The sequence below is a fragment of the Atractosteus spatula genome, chromosome 3 (genome assembly GCF_055471065.1).
Source record: "Atractosteus spatula isolate fAtrSpa1 chromosome 3, fAtrSpa1.hap1, whole genome shotgun sequence".
NCBI classification, from domain to species: Eukaryota; Metazoa; Chordata; class Actinopteri; order Semionotiformes; family Lepisosteidae; genus Atractosteus; species Atractosteus spatula.
Window position 1 is genome coordinate 60,083,956 of NC_142708.1, and position 18,760 is coordinate 60,102,715.

The 18,760-nt window shown below is 35.8% G+C and overlaps 1 protein-coding gene across 4 annotated transcripts in view; it reads left to right on the top strand.

Annotated features, from left to right (window-relative positions):
* Positions 1–18,760, top strand: part of galt (galactose-1-phosphate uridylyltransferase) — a 90,080-nt gene that overhangs the window by 47,350 nt on the left and 23,970 nt on the right. For all 4 annotated transcript variants that reach the window (XM_088911037.1, XM_088911038.1, XM_088911039.1 and 1 more), the window contains exons 8-9: positions 1,048–1,180; positions 7,093–7,176. In XM_088911037.1, coding sequence (XP_088767163.1) covers positions 1,048–1,180; positions 7,093–7,176 — 217 coding nt within the window. The remainder of the gene's footprint in view (positions 1–1,047; positions 1,181–7,092; positions 7,177–18,760) is intronic.

Below are 18,760 nucleotides of genomic sequence, written 5' to 3' on the forward strand. Positions count from 1 at the left end.
GTAATGGATTATGCAAACAAATGGGGAAACAATCAACCAAATAATTATTGCCAGTAATTTAGTTATATAAACGATCATTTGTATTTATGTGGAGCCTGCAACTTGACCTTCCTCTGAAGTAAAATTATCTTAATTTCTGCATTTGTCATGCAGGCTAATGTACTGTATTCCGAGACATGCCTCTGGAAACCTCGCACATTTGCATACTCATGCTAGAGCTCCATTTTCTTTCTCACCTTTTCACAGCTGCCCTCATGTAAGCAGCAGAGACAACTCCTCTGACTTGAAATAGGAAACTTGGATTGGTTGAAATACATAAAGATATATGTATTGCTAATGGAAAAACAACTTAAATTTATTCAACTAGACTTAATGCAAAAAATCAAAAACAGCATTTTTGATTCGAGAGGTCAGTGGTGAGGAGACAAACAAGAAAAACACATTTCCGAGAATTAACAAACAAACAGTTTGCAAGATGCTTTCTGAGGTGAAGCAAATCCAGGATAATGCGCTCTCCTGGCATTTTTATTTGTATCAATTGTTTCTTTTTCAAAAGCTACTGTTTAAAAAGCTTAAGGTGTTGTGAATGTCTGACTCCTGAAGTTATAAGGTCCAGAATTAGAGTTAAACATTTTCAAGCATTCTTTTAGTGGCACATATCTTTCTATTTTTTTTTTCTTTTATAAAGTTGTTACACTGAAAACTTTTTATTAAGGCAGCTCCATCCATCTAAACAGCAAGGATGGTATGGCTTTGCAAGCTTGTATTGCAAAACAGACAGTTTCAGTTGAACTAAGTGACTAGAGATCTTTGTTAAAAATGCAGCAATTTAGCTGCACTTGTGAAAATGCACAGTACTAACAGTAGATTTATTTCTGTTTTACAGTATACAGAGATAGCCTGACAGCTTGGCTCTCATGGTTTGTCATTGCTGAATTGCAATGCCTATTTCTTATGAAGAAAATGCTTAAAAGCAAGATTTGTGATTTGAGAGGTCAGTGGTGAATCCATGTTAATTCCTCTTTATTTCCCTCCCCTGACTGGCAGGAACGGCTGGTGGTGGAGAATGAGGACTGGCTGGTGCTCGTCCCTTACTGGGCAACATGGCCCTTCCAGACTCTGCTGCTTCCTCGCAGGCACGTGCTGCGCTTGAGCGACCTGAGTGACAAGGAGCAAGACAGTAAGCAACAGTCGCTGAAGGAAACTTGTACTATATTCTCCCGAGCCTGCTATTGTCTTGCTTTTTTTCAGGGGGGACGGGGGGAGAGTGGTGTGGGGAGTTGGATTTATACCTTCTTAATTACCTCTTGCAATTTCTTCTATCCTGCCCTCATGCCCCAGCCCAGGCCTGCAGTAATTAAACTGGAGTTCTAGGGAATCTAACAACCTCTTGCCTGGAGACCTACTGTATGAACTTCTGAGGATTTTCTTAAGACCATAAGAAACATTACAAATGGTTTAGTAGATAGAAGCTTTTTGATCCAAGAATTTCGCCTAGCTCTTTCCATTAAGGAAGCCAAAGTATGGGCGTAAACCACAACGCCAAAGTTTCCACTTATGTCCCCTGGTTCGTGGTTTACTGTGTCAACATTGTCAATGTCTTTGAAGATTTTGAATACTTGTATAAGTGTATTTGTTTTCCCACTTGCAGTAATACGGTAAAAGTTCCATGTGTATAACAGTACTGTACAAGTAATGCTATTTTTTCTGATTTTTTTCCCTCCTTTCTTCAGACACTTTGAATTTTTTATTTTGAATTAGCTGGATAGATGTCAGTGTTTAAACGATTTGCATTTCATGAACCCTCTCCTTCTGTCATTGATTTATCTTTGTTTACATCGATATTCATATTTTATTGATGTTCAACTGAAACTGAGCAGACGAAGAAATACATAACACTATTATATCCACAAATCATATTCAGTCTTTCCCTATACAGAAGATGTCTGTTGATACTGAGAGTAAAATCAATGAGGTACTTGCAGAAAATGTAAACTTGGCTACAGTACTCAGGAGTTGGTGAGGATTCTTCATAAAATCTTATACCCCCCCCCCAAAGAAATAGTATTTCAAGCCTTGATATTAAAAACAGATTATCTTAGATTATCTTATTTTAGATAATTATCTTGTATATACACTTTTTGCAGTTAGGATTTTTTTAAAATTAAAACTAATTACTGTATTGTATATAAATGTTTCTAATATAGGGTTTACTGTGAAGCTTTGCAAGTGTCTTTTATATCCCTCAGCTACCAGGAAACAGATTCAGGGTGTTGCCTTCCTGATAATTAACTTGCTGTTATTTGATTGGAAATGATAAAGACGTCTTTCATTTTTTTAAAAAGAGATCTTTTGCATGAGGAGCAAATTTCATGTCCTCTTTTCTCATTGTCTTACTTCGGTGATCTGTGCTTTAGTTTTGCCCTTAGGATACACATCCATTCTCTAGAGAACAGTAGAGGGTACAGAATGGCTGACTAACTACATTGCCATGAAGGCTGATCCTGTCAGATCTCAGAAGTTAAGAAAGTCTGGGTATTATTGGGATTTGGATGGGGAGAAATCTAAGGAAAATGAAGTTGCTGACCAGCAGATTTTATTTTTTCTTTTGGATTAGAAATTCCAAACCAATGCTCAGGTAAGGTGACAAGGGGACACTATGCTGCCGTAGATGCCGACATGATAAACTGAGGTTGTGATTTATTGTGATCAATAAAGGTGCCATGGCAATATTTGAAAGAGTAAGGGTAGTAACTACAGTGCCCTGGCTAAACTCCAGTTCGGGCTTGCTTAAAGTTTCCTGTCTAGCTTAACTAGTCAAGCAATTCTTCATGTTTCTACCTTATCTGTTGTGTATGAAGCTGCTAGGTGAGTCCTCTCCCATATAAAGATTCTCAGGTTCCTTTCAGATGAAAAGTGCAATTTAAATGTGAAGTATTACTGTGATTACTCTGAAAAGAAGGTGGTGTTGAAGCTGAGAATCGTGGCTCTCAGAGAGCCTAGTGATGAGCTGTGCTGACAGGGAACTAACTCTTCAGAACCGACAGTAGGTGCAACTTATGAAAGTGAAAGCAGATGCGTTTGAGATACAGGTAGGACTGGGATAACACAGTCCTGAGCCTCAGCTGAAGATAAGTAGAAAACACTGATGAGGTGAACCAAACCAATCTGCACTTAAAAAAACTAGGAATTTGAAAGTTTTCAGGGCTCTGGCCACATGGGTAGGGTAGGGGTTAAAAATATCTGGACATATGGAAGATGGCTTGTGTTCTTCAATCCCTGGTCAGGAAGGGGAAAGTAATGACATCAGCGAACATAAAGAAAACCCATAGCCCCAGTACCCCAGTCCACTGCATGCAATGAGAAAATCTGTGCAGCTAAGCAAAACGCCTGTGCTAGTATGAATACTGACTAGACAAATGATGGGAAGGTTTGAATTGCAGGAATACCACTGCATGGGTAATGGTCTGAATATAGTAATGTACAGTGTAATGCATAATGTAGTTATTTTTTTATTGTAGAGCTCCATGTAAATAAAATATGAGAAACCTAGGCACTTGGCACTTTTGTTATTGCTGTGCTGAAATGTGGTGAAATTGCAAGAGCAAATGCACATCTTAGTTACAAACGTATGAACCTCATGCCATACTTTTGCCGTATTTTGCCATAATTTTATATGGATCCCTAAAACAAAGGGTCTGATGCTCTGACATCTGTGTATTTCAGTCATTTCAGTGAACTGCAATAAAAAGAACAAAGATTTTTTATATCTAAGGAAACAGAATGATCCTACTTTCTCCAATTATCCAGTTCATGTTGTGCGACATCTCCTGGTTGTATTAGTTTAACCTTACACTTGAAATTATATCAGTCAATTCTTTTTATTTTAGATGTATTTTCATAATCTTTTCGATTAGGATTTCTACTGACCCACTCCCCATCTATGAGCTCTAGCTGTGTTGGTCATCAAAAATGCCTGAAATAGAAGATAAATATTCAGCTCATGAATTGGGCTCCTTCATCTCTGTAGTCATCAGTGTCTTCCCCATGACAACTGCAATCCAGAATGTAAATAAATGTCAGAGAAATTAGAGACTCGGCCATTCAGGGATAGCTCCTGTCAGCAGTGTTGTCAGTAAGCCCTGAGCAGTACATTCTTTGAAAGCAATTAAGCAGTATGGCTTCCCAATTTACTGCAATTCTGCAAGCTGTATTTGCTAAACAATCAGATTTCTCTTTTAGCAAAGCATTTGCTTTCTAGTAAGATCACTCTACAATGGCGGTTCAATTTATCTCTGACTTGACTCGCCAAGTTCAGTCTGACAATAAAAAAATATTCATTGAAAAATACCTCAAACATTATCACACATCGTCCCACTTGTATTGCAAAGAGAGTTGAATTGCTACTTGCCCTGTTTATTCATATACTGTGTATCAGTTTAAATATTTTATTGGTGACATATACATTATATATAACACCAGTCCACTACAGGGCACACGCACACATATGGGGTTAATTTAAAGACACCACTTAACATAACTTGTCTCTGGAATGTGAGAGGAAACCGGAGCATGCAGAGAAATGCACACAGGCAATGGACGAACATGCAAACTCAAACCCAGGACCCAAAAGCTGTAAGGCAGGAGTGCTAATGGCAACAACACTCTGCAGCCAATAAATAAAAAAATATATATTTTCATTAATCAAAATGAAGCTGTGTTAAACTAAGAGCTTATTAAAAGGTTCTTTGTTTCACTGTGACAGATTTAAAGTAGTGGATTTTTGCAGTATTGTAGCTTACTATTTGCTTTCTTTAAAATGTTTGTTTTGTGTGGTTTGGCTGTAAAGTTGTGGTTGAATTGATGTCTTTAAAAACACATTTTATATAGATATATGATGTCTTTTTGCTGTTGTTGTTGAAGCTTTTAGACTAGACTTCTAGACTCTCTCCCCTCTACACATATTAGTCTTTAATTGCACAAGGCCCTGTTTTGAGCATTCAAGTCCTTATATTCACAAAACCGAAGTGTTTTCCCAGTTAGAACATTTCTTTTCAACCAAGGAGCTCAGTATGCTCCTGATGTCTGCGTTTTTTACTTATTTTAAAAGAGTCTTTGGCTTCATTTATTCTTAGATGGAGTGTGATTCGTTGTCTTTAAAAACCCATATAGAAGGTAAGACAGCATTCTTACAGTTTGTCTTTATATTTCTTTTTGCTATACACAGAAGCTCCTGTGCCAGCACTTAAAAGGTTCAGATTCCACTGTCAAGCAAACAAGATTGTCAGCTTTCCTTCAGAAGGAGCTGTCTTTAGGGATAGTGGAGAAGTTTCAAAACACTCTGGGTTTATCTTGGCCCCTAAAAGAGTGGGCTACATAAATTTTGTGTGTCTTTCCATGTCCCACCAAATTTGGAAACCAAACAGGCATGTCTTTGAGTTCCCTTTATTCCTTTTTGTGCTTTTTCCATTCATATACAGTACAGTGCTTTAAATGATTTAAGACTGGAACTCATTCCTTTCTCATTTCAGTCATTTGATTTTGAATTCTTTCAATGTGAAGGTTGCCTTTAATTGAAAGCCAGCAACAAAAAAGCCTTAATTTTAAAGTCTCCATAAGTAAAAATAGTGGTTAAGCAAGGTGATTTAAACATTGAGTGTACTTTTCAAATGTTAAAATCCTTGTTGGGGAAATGTGGGTTTTGAGGTTAAGTCTATTTTTCATGCCTAGAGCATTGAAGAACATGTTAATTTGAAAGGAGTGACTAGGAGATTGCTTTGCATTTACAGTCAACTCTGGGCAATGGGTAATTTAGACTGTTGTAGACATTAGGATTTACACTCTTCATTCCACCAATGCTATCACTCATTAATTCATTGTAGTAAGAATGTTTACTAAACTGCACTTGTACCTGAATGATAACTCTTCTTAGTTTATTGCAGATATGAGTGTTTTCATGCTTTGACTTAATTCAGTTTATTTACTAGTCATGTCCACTTTCCAGACTGTATGCATATTTAATAAATGTTTTGTGCTGGTCAAACCCTTATGGTGGAGGGCAATTTATGTACACATCAGACGGACAGCCACAGCCTGTTCTTGGCACAGAATCTCTATGTGGTTTGCCTGGAAAGACGTTGAACTGGGATTATGTTTTACACAGGGTTCAGTTGTTGACCGAAGTGAGATTCACATACATTGATCGAGCCTCGCCACATATTTGTGATACTCCGAATTTGTTGGGACGGGGCACTTGATAGTGTCAGCTAACAAACTGCTGTATAGCTTCTGTAATATATCATTATTAGCTGAGAAGGACTTCCCATGTTTATGCCAGTTGCAGTCTTTCTAAATGCGTGGATTATTTCAATGCATAAAATGTTGCTGTAGTTGAAGAAGATGTGGGCTATTCTCAACCAATGTGAAACACAAAAAAAATATGGTTCCTGGATATTAATTATTAAATATAATATACCAGTAACTGGATGCAGAGCTACAGGGTAGAATAGCTGACCTCATCTACACTGTGCGTATGCATTGGTTAGACAATATATTACCCTGGGACATTTTACACCAGCATGAGTATGTTTCTAGAGCAAGTATGTGTTCTTTTCACATTCAGGAGTGTACTGTATCTACTTAGGTTGTGTGTCAAAAATCCTGGGATTGTGACATTTGTGTGTGTGCGATCTTGAGTTTTATGGCATGATGGTTGGTAAGTATTTCTTGGCTGTGAATTTAGGAGGTGCAGTCCTAACTGTCATTGCAAAGTATTTAAATTTTGACCATACGCTGTCCTTGAAAGGCATTTTCAGTTACATTTGGTATCAGCAGTAAATGTGAAATCATTTAACTGTTGTGGTGCAGGACAAAAATGCGCAACCTTATTTTCAGAAATAGATTGGCGTGAAGTTGCTTATTTTAATTTTGTTAGATTAGATGGGCAATTATTTTCCATCACAGTCGAAAAGGAGAGATATAGAAGTGCCTTACATTGATAATGAAAGCCTTCTGGAAACATCAAAGTAGATTATGTTAGTCTGGATTGATGTGATGCTAAACTCATTTTATTCTTTTTTTCCTTCTTCCTAGATCTGGCTTCAATTATGAAAAGGCTCCTGACTAAATATGACAATCTGTTTGAGATATCTTTCCCCTACTCAATGGGATGGCATGGTAAGAGACATATGCAGTGTCAAGATTACAAGAAAAGTGTTTGCGTGGAAGATCAAAGTGGCACTAATAAAGAAGCCTATAGTATTATTTATAAAATGGAATGGCAGGGAATAGCATATGCAAAGTGCCTCTTTATACCTCAGTCAGGTGTCCTGAAGTAACCTTTGAGAACACAAGACCAGAAAAAATGAGGAGCACAGTTCTTAATTGAAACTCAGCTCACATGCAGTTTAATTAAGGTTAAGGTAGCAGTTCAGTGAGACTTAATGCCTTCTACTGCAATAAGTCCATTTTTATTGTTAGATGGTTTTTTTTATTTTCAGTGTGTCAGTTTCATATTGGCATGTTTTATGTTTAGCACTTGAGTACAGTATACTGGTGTTAAAAATAGGTTATTTCTAGCTAGGATCCTATTTGATCCTAATTGCAGAGATAGTATAGTTTTCTCTGTGAAAGCACAAATGGATTACATTGCTGAACTGTTCTTAAAAATATGTAGAATTGTTTAAGTGTTTTGTAACTTAAGAATTCCTGGCAACTTCAGAAGGTCAAAAGATTTTGTCATGATTGTATAAGATTTGTGTAAATTTGATAGTTTTGAGAATTTGTGCAATTTACTTAAATCGAAATGCTTTAGAATCTTTTATGAAATATTTATAGTATGTAAAGGAATGTTTTTAAAAAGGTTCCAAGGAAATATTACAAAGGATCATAATTACTTTCGTAAAATGTTGATTACTGGTAAGTTTCAATTCATGGTGATGTATTTATATTTTCATGAATTAAATTTTCTGAATGAATGACTACCAAAGAGGCCTTGCACAATTACTCTCATTCAGAACTTTATTGTTCATCTTTTGCTCTGCACCATCATATAGTGATTGTATTCTGTCTGGAGCATAAAAACATAAGAACAATTATAAATGAGCAGGCTACCTAGCTCATTTTTCTCGGTTTGGCTGCTAGTAGCTAATTGATCCGAGGTTTCCATCCAGCTGCCTCTTGAAAGATGTCAGGATATTGTCTTTGACATCTTGGCTGGACAGTTCATTCCAGAACCCCCACAACTCCATTGTGTTAAGAATTGCTTCCTTTTTCAGTTTTAAATGCACTTCCAACTGTGTCCTATTTATTGCATCTTGATTCTGAAGTTGTCTATTGGTTCACTTTACGAGTGCCTTTTAGTGTTTGACCACTTGATTCCTTCTTTCACTGTCTGTGGAATGTGACTAAACTGAGACTTTTGCAAGAAGACATTGACACTGTAATTCACGTTTCTTGTGACACTGATCAGTCAGCTCAGTCAGCCCACCTGGCAGTTCTCAGACTAAATTGATTGAAGTTAATTTAATCCTCACTTTACAGAATACTAGGCCACATTAAATGGATTGTACAGTATATTTCCTCAGGCCACATATACTGTACCTTTACACTGGATACCTAGGAAAAATGTGTCTAAGAATCAAATAGATTGCTCCTCTAATTGAACAGCCTTGTTAATTCCTTATATACTTAGCTTTCGCCTGACATGTTTTTTAATTAAGAATCCTGTTCAATCCTGTCCTTATTCTCACAAAGTGGTTCATAGGCTAGTATGTCAGTGATGGAGTACTTTTGCTCCATTACACTGTCCTTAAAACATCCTTGGTTTTGTTTTTAGGAAATGGGCCCCTTAGTGCTGGACTGAAACATGGTGAACTCAGTGGTCTTAGTACAACCCTTTATGGTATTGACTTTAGCCTAAAGTGTTTTTAGAAATATGTAAAGACAAGCATTGGCTGTCTTTATTTCCATTCATTTGGAGGATTGGGATGATTTGGCCTGATATGTTTTACATTCACTTATTGACAAATGAATTCCATTAAGAAGTGAGTATCTGGGTCCATTGCAACATTGATCAATGCAAACCAAACCCCCCCCCCAAATAAGATAATTTTTATAGAAATAAGTTTATGTATTCTTCCTTGCTCAGTAAAAATATTATTCATTGTTTAGCCAATAATAAATAGTTGAAAGCTATCTTGCCTGTGCTCTGTCACCTTTGTTTAGGTGCTTTTTTACAAGCTTTTGTGCAAGTAAACGTCTTGCATGCTGGCCCATTTTATCTCATTCCTGTGCTTCATAGTATTTTTTTATCTGGCATCAATGTCTGTCTTCCATCATGTCACTAAAATATTCTGTGACACTATAGACTTCCTAAAAATAATTCAGGAAGGACCTATGTTTTTATTTATCTGTAGACTTCACCAACTAAGCCATCTAGTACAGTTAATAAAAATTGACATTTCTGATTAAGGATCCTAATGAAACTTTGAAAAATTGTTGGCTCACTGAAGGAGGAAATTGGAAAGTGACTCTTGGGGGGCTGTTCTCCTGGAAGAATGGCCTGATATTGATAACTTGATGTTGAAAGGCAAAATACTGTATTATTTGTTCTCTAGATGCTGCCACTGTGATACATTCAAGGTCGTACCGCTCTTTAGATTATAACCATTCGGGTTGTACTTCAATTAAAAATCAGACCTCCTTTGATTACATTGCGCTGCTTGTGAGTCACATTCTTCATGAATTTTCAGGAGCTTTTTTCTTAGCAAAAGAAATGCTTCATGACTTTCACTGTTACGCAGTATTTCTCTTTAAATTATGCTTTGGAATAAGCAATAATTGCTGGGTAGCACTCTGAGCTAGAAAATAACACCCACATGCCATTTCAGAGTCTGGGCTGAAGTCTGACAAGCTGTAACATTTCCTATATTATACCATCATAGTGGGGATGATGATCAGACACAAGACAGGGTTAGAATATTGTTTCTGTTTGATTCAATAAAACTTCACAAGGCACTCCCACTTTCCTCTCTCACTTCCTTCTTCTCTGCGTTGATAACTGATAGTTTGTGTCATTGTGATCCATACGTGTTTTCACAGCCAGTCCACTTTCACACTCATGCTTATGGGCTGTGCTTTGTTCCTGGAAGTCAGATATCATCCACTTGCCAGTCTAGCATTTTCATTTGTAGTCATGGTTTACAGTCAGTAGTCTTTTCCTGTTCCTACCATTCAGGATTACAAGTCAACAATCATATCATTTCAGTAGCAATGATTTTGTTATAATAGATGCAGGTTTTTTAACCAGTCCTGGTTTGCTTGTTTTTTTTGTTTTTTGGGGGGGAGTGGGTAAGTAAAGCAAATAGTGCATTGTGTTTAATATGCTTGGGCAGATTAAGAAACAAATAAATACAAGGGTGACCTTTTGTGAGGCAGGTAAAATATACATTTCAATGATTTTATTATAGATTGCTTTATAACATCATTTACTGGGCAGTGCCACTGCATTAGTGTAGCATTATTAAGCAGTAGTTGTCTTAAAAACCTTTTACTTGTACGTAATAAATATCCTCATTACATGCAGTTGACAACACAGTAAATATAAAGCAACTCCTTCATACATATATATATACATACTGTATTATATTTGTATTTTTACTGTTGTGCTAATGTTTTAGACATTTTTCTGCACTTTTCAGTCAATATTTTTCCTCCTTTATTACAGAAACACTATACTCTGGCAATCCTCTACTGAGCTTTTAGCCATTATGTTTTAAACAGTAAATCATGTAAGATATGCATTTTGTAGCACAAAACATTGCTTTTTAGCTTCATGAATGTATAGAGAGAAACAAATAATGTTGACAACAAACAACAGCTGACAATGAGGCAATTAGATTTGATTGGTAAATGTGATGGATTATCTGCTAAAACACTCCATACTGTATCAGTTGCTCATGTACAGTATAGGTTGCTTTCAATTGAATTTATTAAATGACAAGCTTTGTTTTTCTTCTCCCACACTAAGTTGTATTAATAACAGTCAAAGCTATTATTATAGTAGACAATAGTGAAGGCTTTGAGTAAATTGTTGATGCTCGTTACATACAGTACTTTTATTCTAACTTGACTGTGTCTACAGTGCAAAAATATAAAAACATATAAAGCAAAAATACATAGCATCAAAATGGTATTTCATGAATTTAGGAATAAATAAGCTGTTACCATTAAGATATTTTGTGTCTTGCTCATACCCTAGAGCAAGAATATTGCTCAGTATGTTTGCTTTATTGTTTCTTATAGTATACGGTATACTTATGCCAGCAACATTAAGAAATCACCTGGATAGCTTTAATGGAATGGAAATACATTTTATGTGTTTTGAGAAGATTTCAATCTGAGGGGAATTTACTACCGAAAATGCTGAGAGGCCTGAAAAAATACTAATCAAAGCCCAGAAAAAAAGCTAGACTTTGGTGTTCTTTCATTCTTTTGTTTCTTAAGAAAATTATTTGAAAATACAGTAGCAAAATTTAGAAGAGGTTCCTGTACCAATGTTGTACAGAACCTCTAAAAAAGTGTGGCTCTGTTTGAGCATGACATTAGACTCTGAAAGTGTAGTTTAGAGAATATTTTTCATATTTATATTTATATGTATATTTATACTTTTGTCTTTTTGTCTTTTTTAACTTGGTATGTTGTATTGCTCTGGTAATTATTCTATGCTCTTTCCAGAAATATTTAAATATACTTTAAATATTTCTGCACTTAAATTGTTTTTTGGAGCATCCAGGCTGAGGTATTTCTAGACTGTGTAATACAGTAGTCATTCTTCAATTATATCACATGGCTGGTGGTGATAATACTTTATGCTTTTATAATAAGTGGAACAAAATGCTGTGATTAAGGTTTGTAGTTTTTTCTTCTTTATTCTTTTCTTTTTTAAAGAAATCTCAATAAAAACATCGTCCTAGTCTTCCAACATGAAAAGAAATCAATGACAGTATAAAATTTTCATTTGATAGGAGCAGCTGCTTCATTGACTTACTAGCCTGCTTTTTGACATTATATAATGGAACACAACGAAGCTTAACAAGAACATAGGAGGATTTATGAGAAGAAATGAAAAATCTTTTCTGTCCCGTTAAATACCTCCAGACCATTAATTCCTGCTCCCTATACAATGCTATTTAATTCTGGGCCCTAGCTCTGAAGTAAGTGGAGTCTCTATCCAATTGTTGTGTTGTAGATGTTTTAAAAATGTCTTTGAATAAAAAAGAAATTCTACATCTTCCTTAAGAAGAATTTATTTACTGCAAATTAGTTTTTGATGATTATGCCAGAAATTTAAAAAGAAACAATATGACCTGAGAAAAATGGTTTGTTAACAGTGAAAATGGGCTATCGCCCTGGATATAGTAATTAACTATTTGATATTTGTCTATAAAATAATGCCAATTGTTGAAGGAAGCAATCACTTGAAGGAAGTGTGCTCTTTCATTTAAGAGCTATCTATTAAACCCCTTATTTGATCATTTGTCTGCAATTATTTCTGTAAAATTAAGTTATCTTCCAAAGAGTGAAGTGAGCATTCACTACATTTGTGCAACATTTGTGCAATTTAAACTGCATGTGTATGCACAATACAAGAGGCAGCACCAATAACTGGTAGAAAGCTGAATTAGGCCACATTAAAGGGAAAAAAAAAACGTAATAATTTCTGTGTTCTTTATGTGTTCATTGTTCAGGGCTGCTACAGAGATCTGTTGAAAAAATACTTCAGAATGAAAAGAGGCTGAAATTGTGTTGGTAATCGTAAGCCTATATGTGACACAGCAGGCAGGATCTAAATACCGCTGTGCTGCTGTATTCTACTGACATTTCTTTTGTGTCTTGATTGCTTTCATGTCCCACACACCCTTTCTTCGTGGCGGTTTGATTTGCTGCTTTGTGATAGCCCCTGATTCATCATTTTCTGTGTGATGACTTCATTATCTTCTGAAAGCCTGATGTTATTATTATCACTTTTATTATTTTTATTTTGAACCAGAAAGGATTAACATTAATTTTTCATAGCTGGACACGGTTTCTTCATTCTTTGCTTTTCTCTCCTTATTTCATAGCCATGTTTAGTCAATTTTGTACTGAATTTCTGTACTGTTCTGGCAGCTCACCCAGGCTCTTGTACTTCATGCAGCAGACAGATAATTGCACAGTCCAGTCAGCTTTCAATTGCTTTCATAATGTTTGACATAGAAGCAATCCACATGTTGATTTTCCTTCATTTTAATGCTAATAACAGACTGCATGAACCAGTTTGATAAAAATCCATTAGAATGTAATTATCTGAAGAATTACTCTTCTAGTTTGAACACAGTTTGGCCATAGTAGGTGAAGTCTCCATTATACTTATAATGACCTCTGGAAAGTGGCACTGAAATTGTTCATTGGATTTTTTGAAAAAGAGGATAAAATGGCATGAACTGGACTGACCAACTTGTACAGCTTTATAAATCTTGGATTGGTCCCTGTGCCTTTCTCTTTCTGTACAGTCAAGCAGAAAGGGTAATTGAATACTCTGAATGGGTATTTGGGTTTAAAAAGAATGGATGTTATTCTGGAATATATCTTACAGACTATGAGTGGCTTTAACATTCTGTGGGTGAAATGACAATCCTAACTTGTATGACTACAGCCAATTCCTGGTACAGAAGTCATTTCCTGGGGTATCCTGGAAAGTGGTTTACTGGGATACTTTCATAGGAATCTTATTGAAGCTTGAAATCGAATGGTCCACCATGATGGTCACTGAGGAGACCTTACTCTACCTCTATTTACTTATATAAATTATTTTTATGTGTTTGTTTCTTTTTGATTGCCCAGTGAATCTTTTCATCTTTGTAAATCTGAAAAGTTAAGTCAGCCAGGAAACTGAAAGAGCAGATAACTGAAGCAATGCTGTTACTTTTGTTTCTAATTATTATTTATTTGCTTATCCATTGTGACTTACACTGTGTATATGATGTTTACATTAGGCAAGTACAAGGCACAGTCATGTAAGTACAACAAGAATACATTAACACAATGACAGTGAAGCTAACACAGTGTACTGTAAGTGCTGTGCTAGGCAAAATAAAATAAAATGAACTAAAACAATATACAGGCAGTGTGAATACAAAGCAGTAATGAAAACAACCTGATGTTTTTTTCATATTTATTGTGGATAAGGGCAATAACCAAATTACATTGCCAGCTTGAGAGTTAAGATCATTATTGCAATACTTCACTTCTACACAGTTAAAAAGATGAAAACTGTTTCTCCTAAGAGAACATTTTTCTCATCTGCATTATGAAAGGCATTTTAACAACAAAGAGTTTCCGAAATAAAAATGAAAACTGTCAGACCTTTTTGGTGTATTAAACTTCCATGACACAGCTGTTTTTTTTTTCACTTTTGTTTCAAACTTTACTGCATGATTGCAAGTATTTCAGAGAACAGAACATTTCTTTGATACTTCAAAAAGACGTTTTCATTTTTTAAACTAAATTGTAGTGCTCTGCAGTTTACCACTCTTAACCGAAGTAACTTCTCTGAAAAACATGGAAACATATTTCTTGTCCAGGTTTGAGGTAGTACTCATTTTCTGTTTGAGTTGGCAGGCTTGAAGAATAGCTGCAGGCCCACCAGCAGAGGTGTAGGAGTTAGAGTGAATAAAAGAAGGCATCCAGGTCTTATTGACAAGTCTGCTAAAATGGAAAAGAAAAAGAAATACAATTTAAACATACCGTCCACACAAAGATTCTGACCAAATTAGTACTTGAACTCAGTGTTACTACTAATATTGCTGGGAGGTGAGACAGTGCAGACAGTGCAGGAATAGCATGCAGACTGGAATTAGCTTCTAGTGCTGTGATGGTGTGTTTGTAGGATCAGAACAATATGGGTCTTCTTGATTTTGTTATTTTAATTTTCTGACTGACCTTACCTCAATTAACATTTTTTTTATTTAACTAAATCACTTTAGAATTTATTAATTATTAGGACACATGAGGACTGGAGTCCTGATGTTGTGAAAGTAATGCAAGTCAATTGAATAATTTTGTGTAGATGTGCATATGCATTCTGGAAGAGAATTATACTATTCTAGACACAATTTTTTAATTGTATTCTTAATCACAAATATAAGTAGTCATTTGCTTTTCAAAATTTCTTTAAATGTAGTGCTTTAAAAATAAACTGTCAGTTCAAGTTATACCACCTGCTGAAAGCTACCCAGTATTCACTGGTATTGGGGTGGGGGAGGGGAGATATCTTAGCACATCCTTAATTTGCTTTGGGAGGAGCATTGGAACCCCTAATGGTAAGACAGTTATATAGGGAATAGGAAGTAATAATGAATATTGTATGTTTATTGTAGAACAAAATATACTGTTACTTTAGGCTCCTCATAAGCCATATCTTTTTATTTGTTTTTTATAAAAGTTTACGTCTTAGGACATATTATGAATGATGTGCAAATATGCACAGACATTTGTGTCAGTTGCTTCAGTTCGGATTTTCACCACAACAGTGAAGTGCTTTGATTATGAACCTGTATGTCTAGCATAAACTCACAAGGGGTTATATCCAAACATTTATTATCCAAGTAAAACATGTTTTAAAGACATCTGCTTTCAAATCCAATAGAACCTGTATCTTGAAAGTGAAGACAAATTGTCAGCCGTTCAGTACCTGTTGAAACTGAGTAAATGTGACTGTGTAATTGTTTAAACTGTGCAACTGTGAGTGGGAAACTAACCTTTCTCATAATGCATGGCTTTGTACAGTATCTCTTCCTCCTACCCTGACTGCTTTTGCAGCAGGTGTTTGGCTTACACACCAATTGGACAGGCTCATTTAGTATTGTCCTCATAACTTGGATACATATCTTGTATCCTATTAGCCAAACAACTTGCCTATTTCAGTGTCACTTTTAATGTATCATATACATTTATTAAGTAGAATGCAGTTTTAGAAAATCACCGGTACTATATAAAGTTGTTGTACCTGAGAACCAGGTGTTACAAAACATTGATGAACTATGCTTTGTATAGTTCAGGTGGGTAGCTGCGTCAGCATGCGTAGGCTGCAAAGGAACAAGTAATATGTTTATTCCGTGTTGAAAAGAGAAGAATGAAAACACAACGTTTCAGCCATGGAGCCTTCTTCGGGTGTCATATATACTATTGTAATGTTCTGGGGTTCACGTGGGTATGCGCCCTCGCTGCTGCCGCCTCAGGTCGGCCCCCACCATCGGGGACTCGAACCCGGGCCTCCAGCGTCACTCAACAGGGACCCAGCCACTTGAGCTAAAGGGAAATCTCCCGTCAGCCTGATGGCCTCTGTCCCTGCTATTCACAGGGAAGGGCGGTGACGTCACCTCGCTGTTAAGCCAGGTCGAACAACCTGCAATGGTGGCCGTATGCGTTACACTATACTTTGTATAGTTTGTGACACAGTGCATCACTGAAGTCGCTTTTATTTCAGCCCTATAATTAGGCTCACTCTTCTTCAACGTCAGTGTTGGAAGTAAAGCTTTTGCTGCATCAAACACCTAGCTTTTAACATTAATTCCTTTGTTTAAGCCATTTTCGGCACATGTCAATTGCAATACAATTGTTGTCATGGGAGGGGGCTTGTTAATGTAACGCAAATGATTTTCAGTATAAAATAGACAATGCCTTGCATCTTATTATTTTGTCAGATTGGGACAGTGAAGCATCTCCACATTCTTTTCTAATATTGCTGCAAAAGGAAGAAAATTATTTAATGTTGACATCACATTTTCAGATGATGGCTTAATATTCAGTATGTTTTTGCAGTGGTGCTACAGGCTTGTATTATTCATATATATTTTTGAAATGTAAAAGCATAACAATCATATTGTTTGCACTAAGCTATCATATTACACAGTATATGTGTCTGAGAGAAAACTGAGCAGCACTATACAGTATATATCAGTAAATCTAAAACACTGCAGGTCATTTTACTTGGTTATCTTACAGATACATGTTTGCTTTGGTACTGAAGAAGCTTAAAGACAACAAAAAGATTTTAAGTGTCGCACAGGGCTTTAAATTTACAAGAATAAGTGTAGTATCACTAATCAGGACATTTAAACATTTAAATTGCCAATCACTCAAATAACTTTCTTAGTAAAAAGACTTCAGATCTATTGTTTTATGATAGTTTGAAATATATTTGTTAAAGCAGGACAATCCTAAATGTAATGAAATGTGTCATGCCCAATTTGCAAGTTCATTTGTAATTTGATTTTACTGCAGTTGACAAAATCTAACATGGAGAAACAATATTTCTTATTATTCTTTGTGTGAAGTAGACAGAAAGGATTAACTCTGATGAATGGTTTCATCAAACAGTTGGGTGCAAGCTTATTGCACTTTATTCATTTTTTCCTGATTATCTTCAGATTTTATTTAAATTACAAATAATGTGACAGCAGAAGCACAATGAAGTCACTGTCACTAAGGTTGGTGTTGTGTACTATTGCAGCAAACTCAAGTTCTTCCTATGCACCACTGTGAGGCTTACAGCCCTGTTGCATACTAAACAATTGTGTGGCTGGAATACCATTGTACTTATTGGATTTAAGTTACTGTAATTAAAGTTGTAAGATCAGAAGTACATGTTTTTTTATAAAGCAAGTAATGCTGTTTGACATTGAGCCAGACCCCTCTTGAATGACTTTGTACTAGACAGCTTAGTGTGGTGCTGTTGGCAATTCAGTGGACCAATGACCTATTGATTGCCTGGATCCATAAACAAAGTAAACGCAATGATGAATTGGTCAGACTCTTATTAGTTAATGTCCCAGCTAAAATCAAAAAGGAGAAAGCCATAATTGGAATGTGGAGTGGTGCATAAGATTAATGTCACCAAGTGTCTTATGAATGGACTTTGTAATAGAATTGATCTTACATACAAAAGTTTTCTGGCAAGACTGTAGGTACTGATTAAATCTGAAGATTCTTTTGACGTTCATAAAAAGTAGAATTCTGATACGATGTATTTTAACTGGAGGCTCTGCCTGACATTTTCTATTTGAAATAGAGTATGTTTCTGAATAGAAATACAAAACTTTGCTTTATTAAATTTGTGTACATATCGTCAAACAGTTTAAACAGATTTTTGTAAAATAAACCAAATGTTCATTTCATCTCAGGATTTCTTTTTTTAAAATGTTTGTGTAGAAGAACAAAATTAACAAAAATAGACAGTTATCCAAGATGTTAAATATGAAAACCTTTTTAGGATGCTGTTTTCACTATACCACTGTTTCAGGGGAAAATGGACCAGATGAAGTAAAACCTGGACTCACCTAACAAATGGAGCTAATGGCTATTGTGTAGACTGATTGAGCCTCAACAGAAAGGGCCATCATATGACACATTTTGGAATTTCTTATTGGTATTTGAGTTGAAGTTTGGATTTGTTCTCTAATTCATAACTAAGGTTTAAGAGAAAGACAAATGCCAGATCCTGCCAATCATCTGTTGTCACTAGGTATAAATGCGAGGCTTTAACCTTTACTTCTCAGAGTCAGCTGCTCATTGTCCCTCCACCAAGCCTGCTGGTGCCACTCTTGTAGCAAACCTATTGTGTTGTCCCATAGGAGGAGTCTGACCACTAAAACTTTAAGTCTACCTGTACTTAAAGTCCAGTGGACTAAAGCCAATGTCCCGAACTTCTCATTTAAGT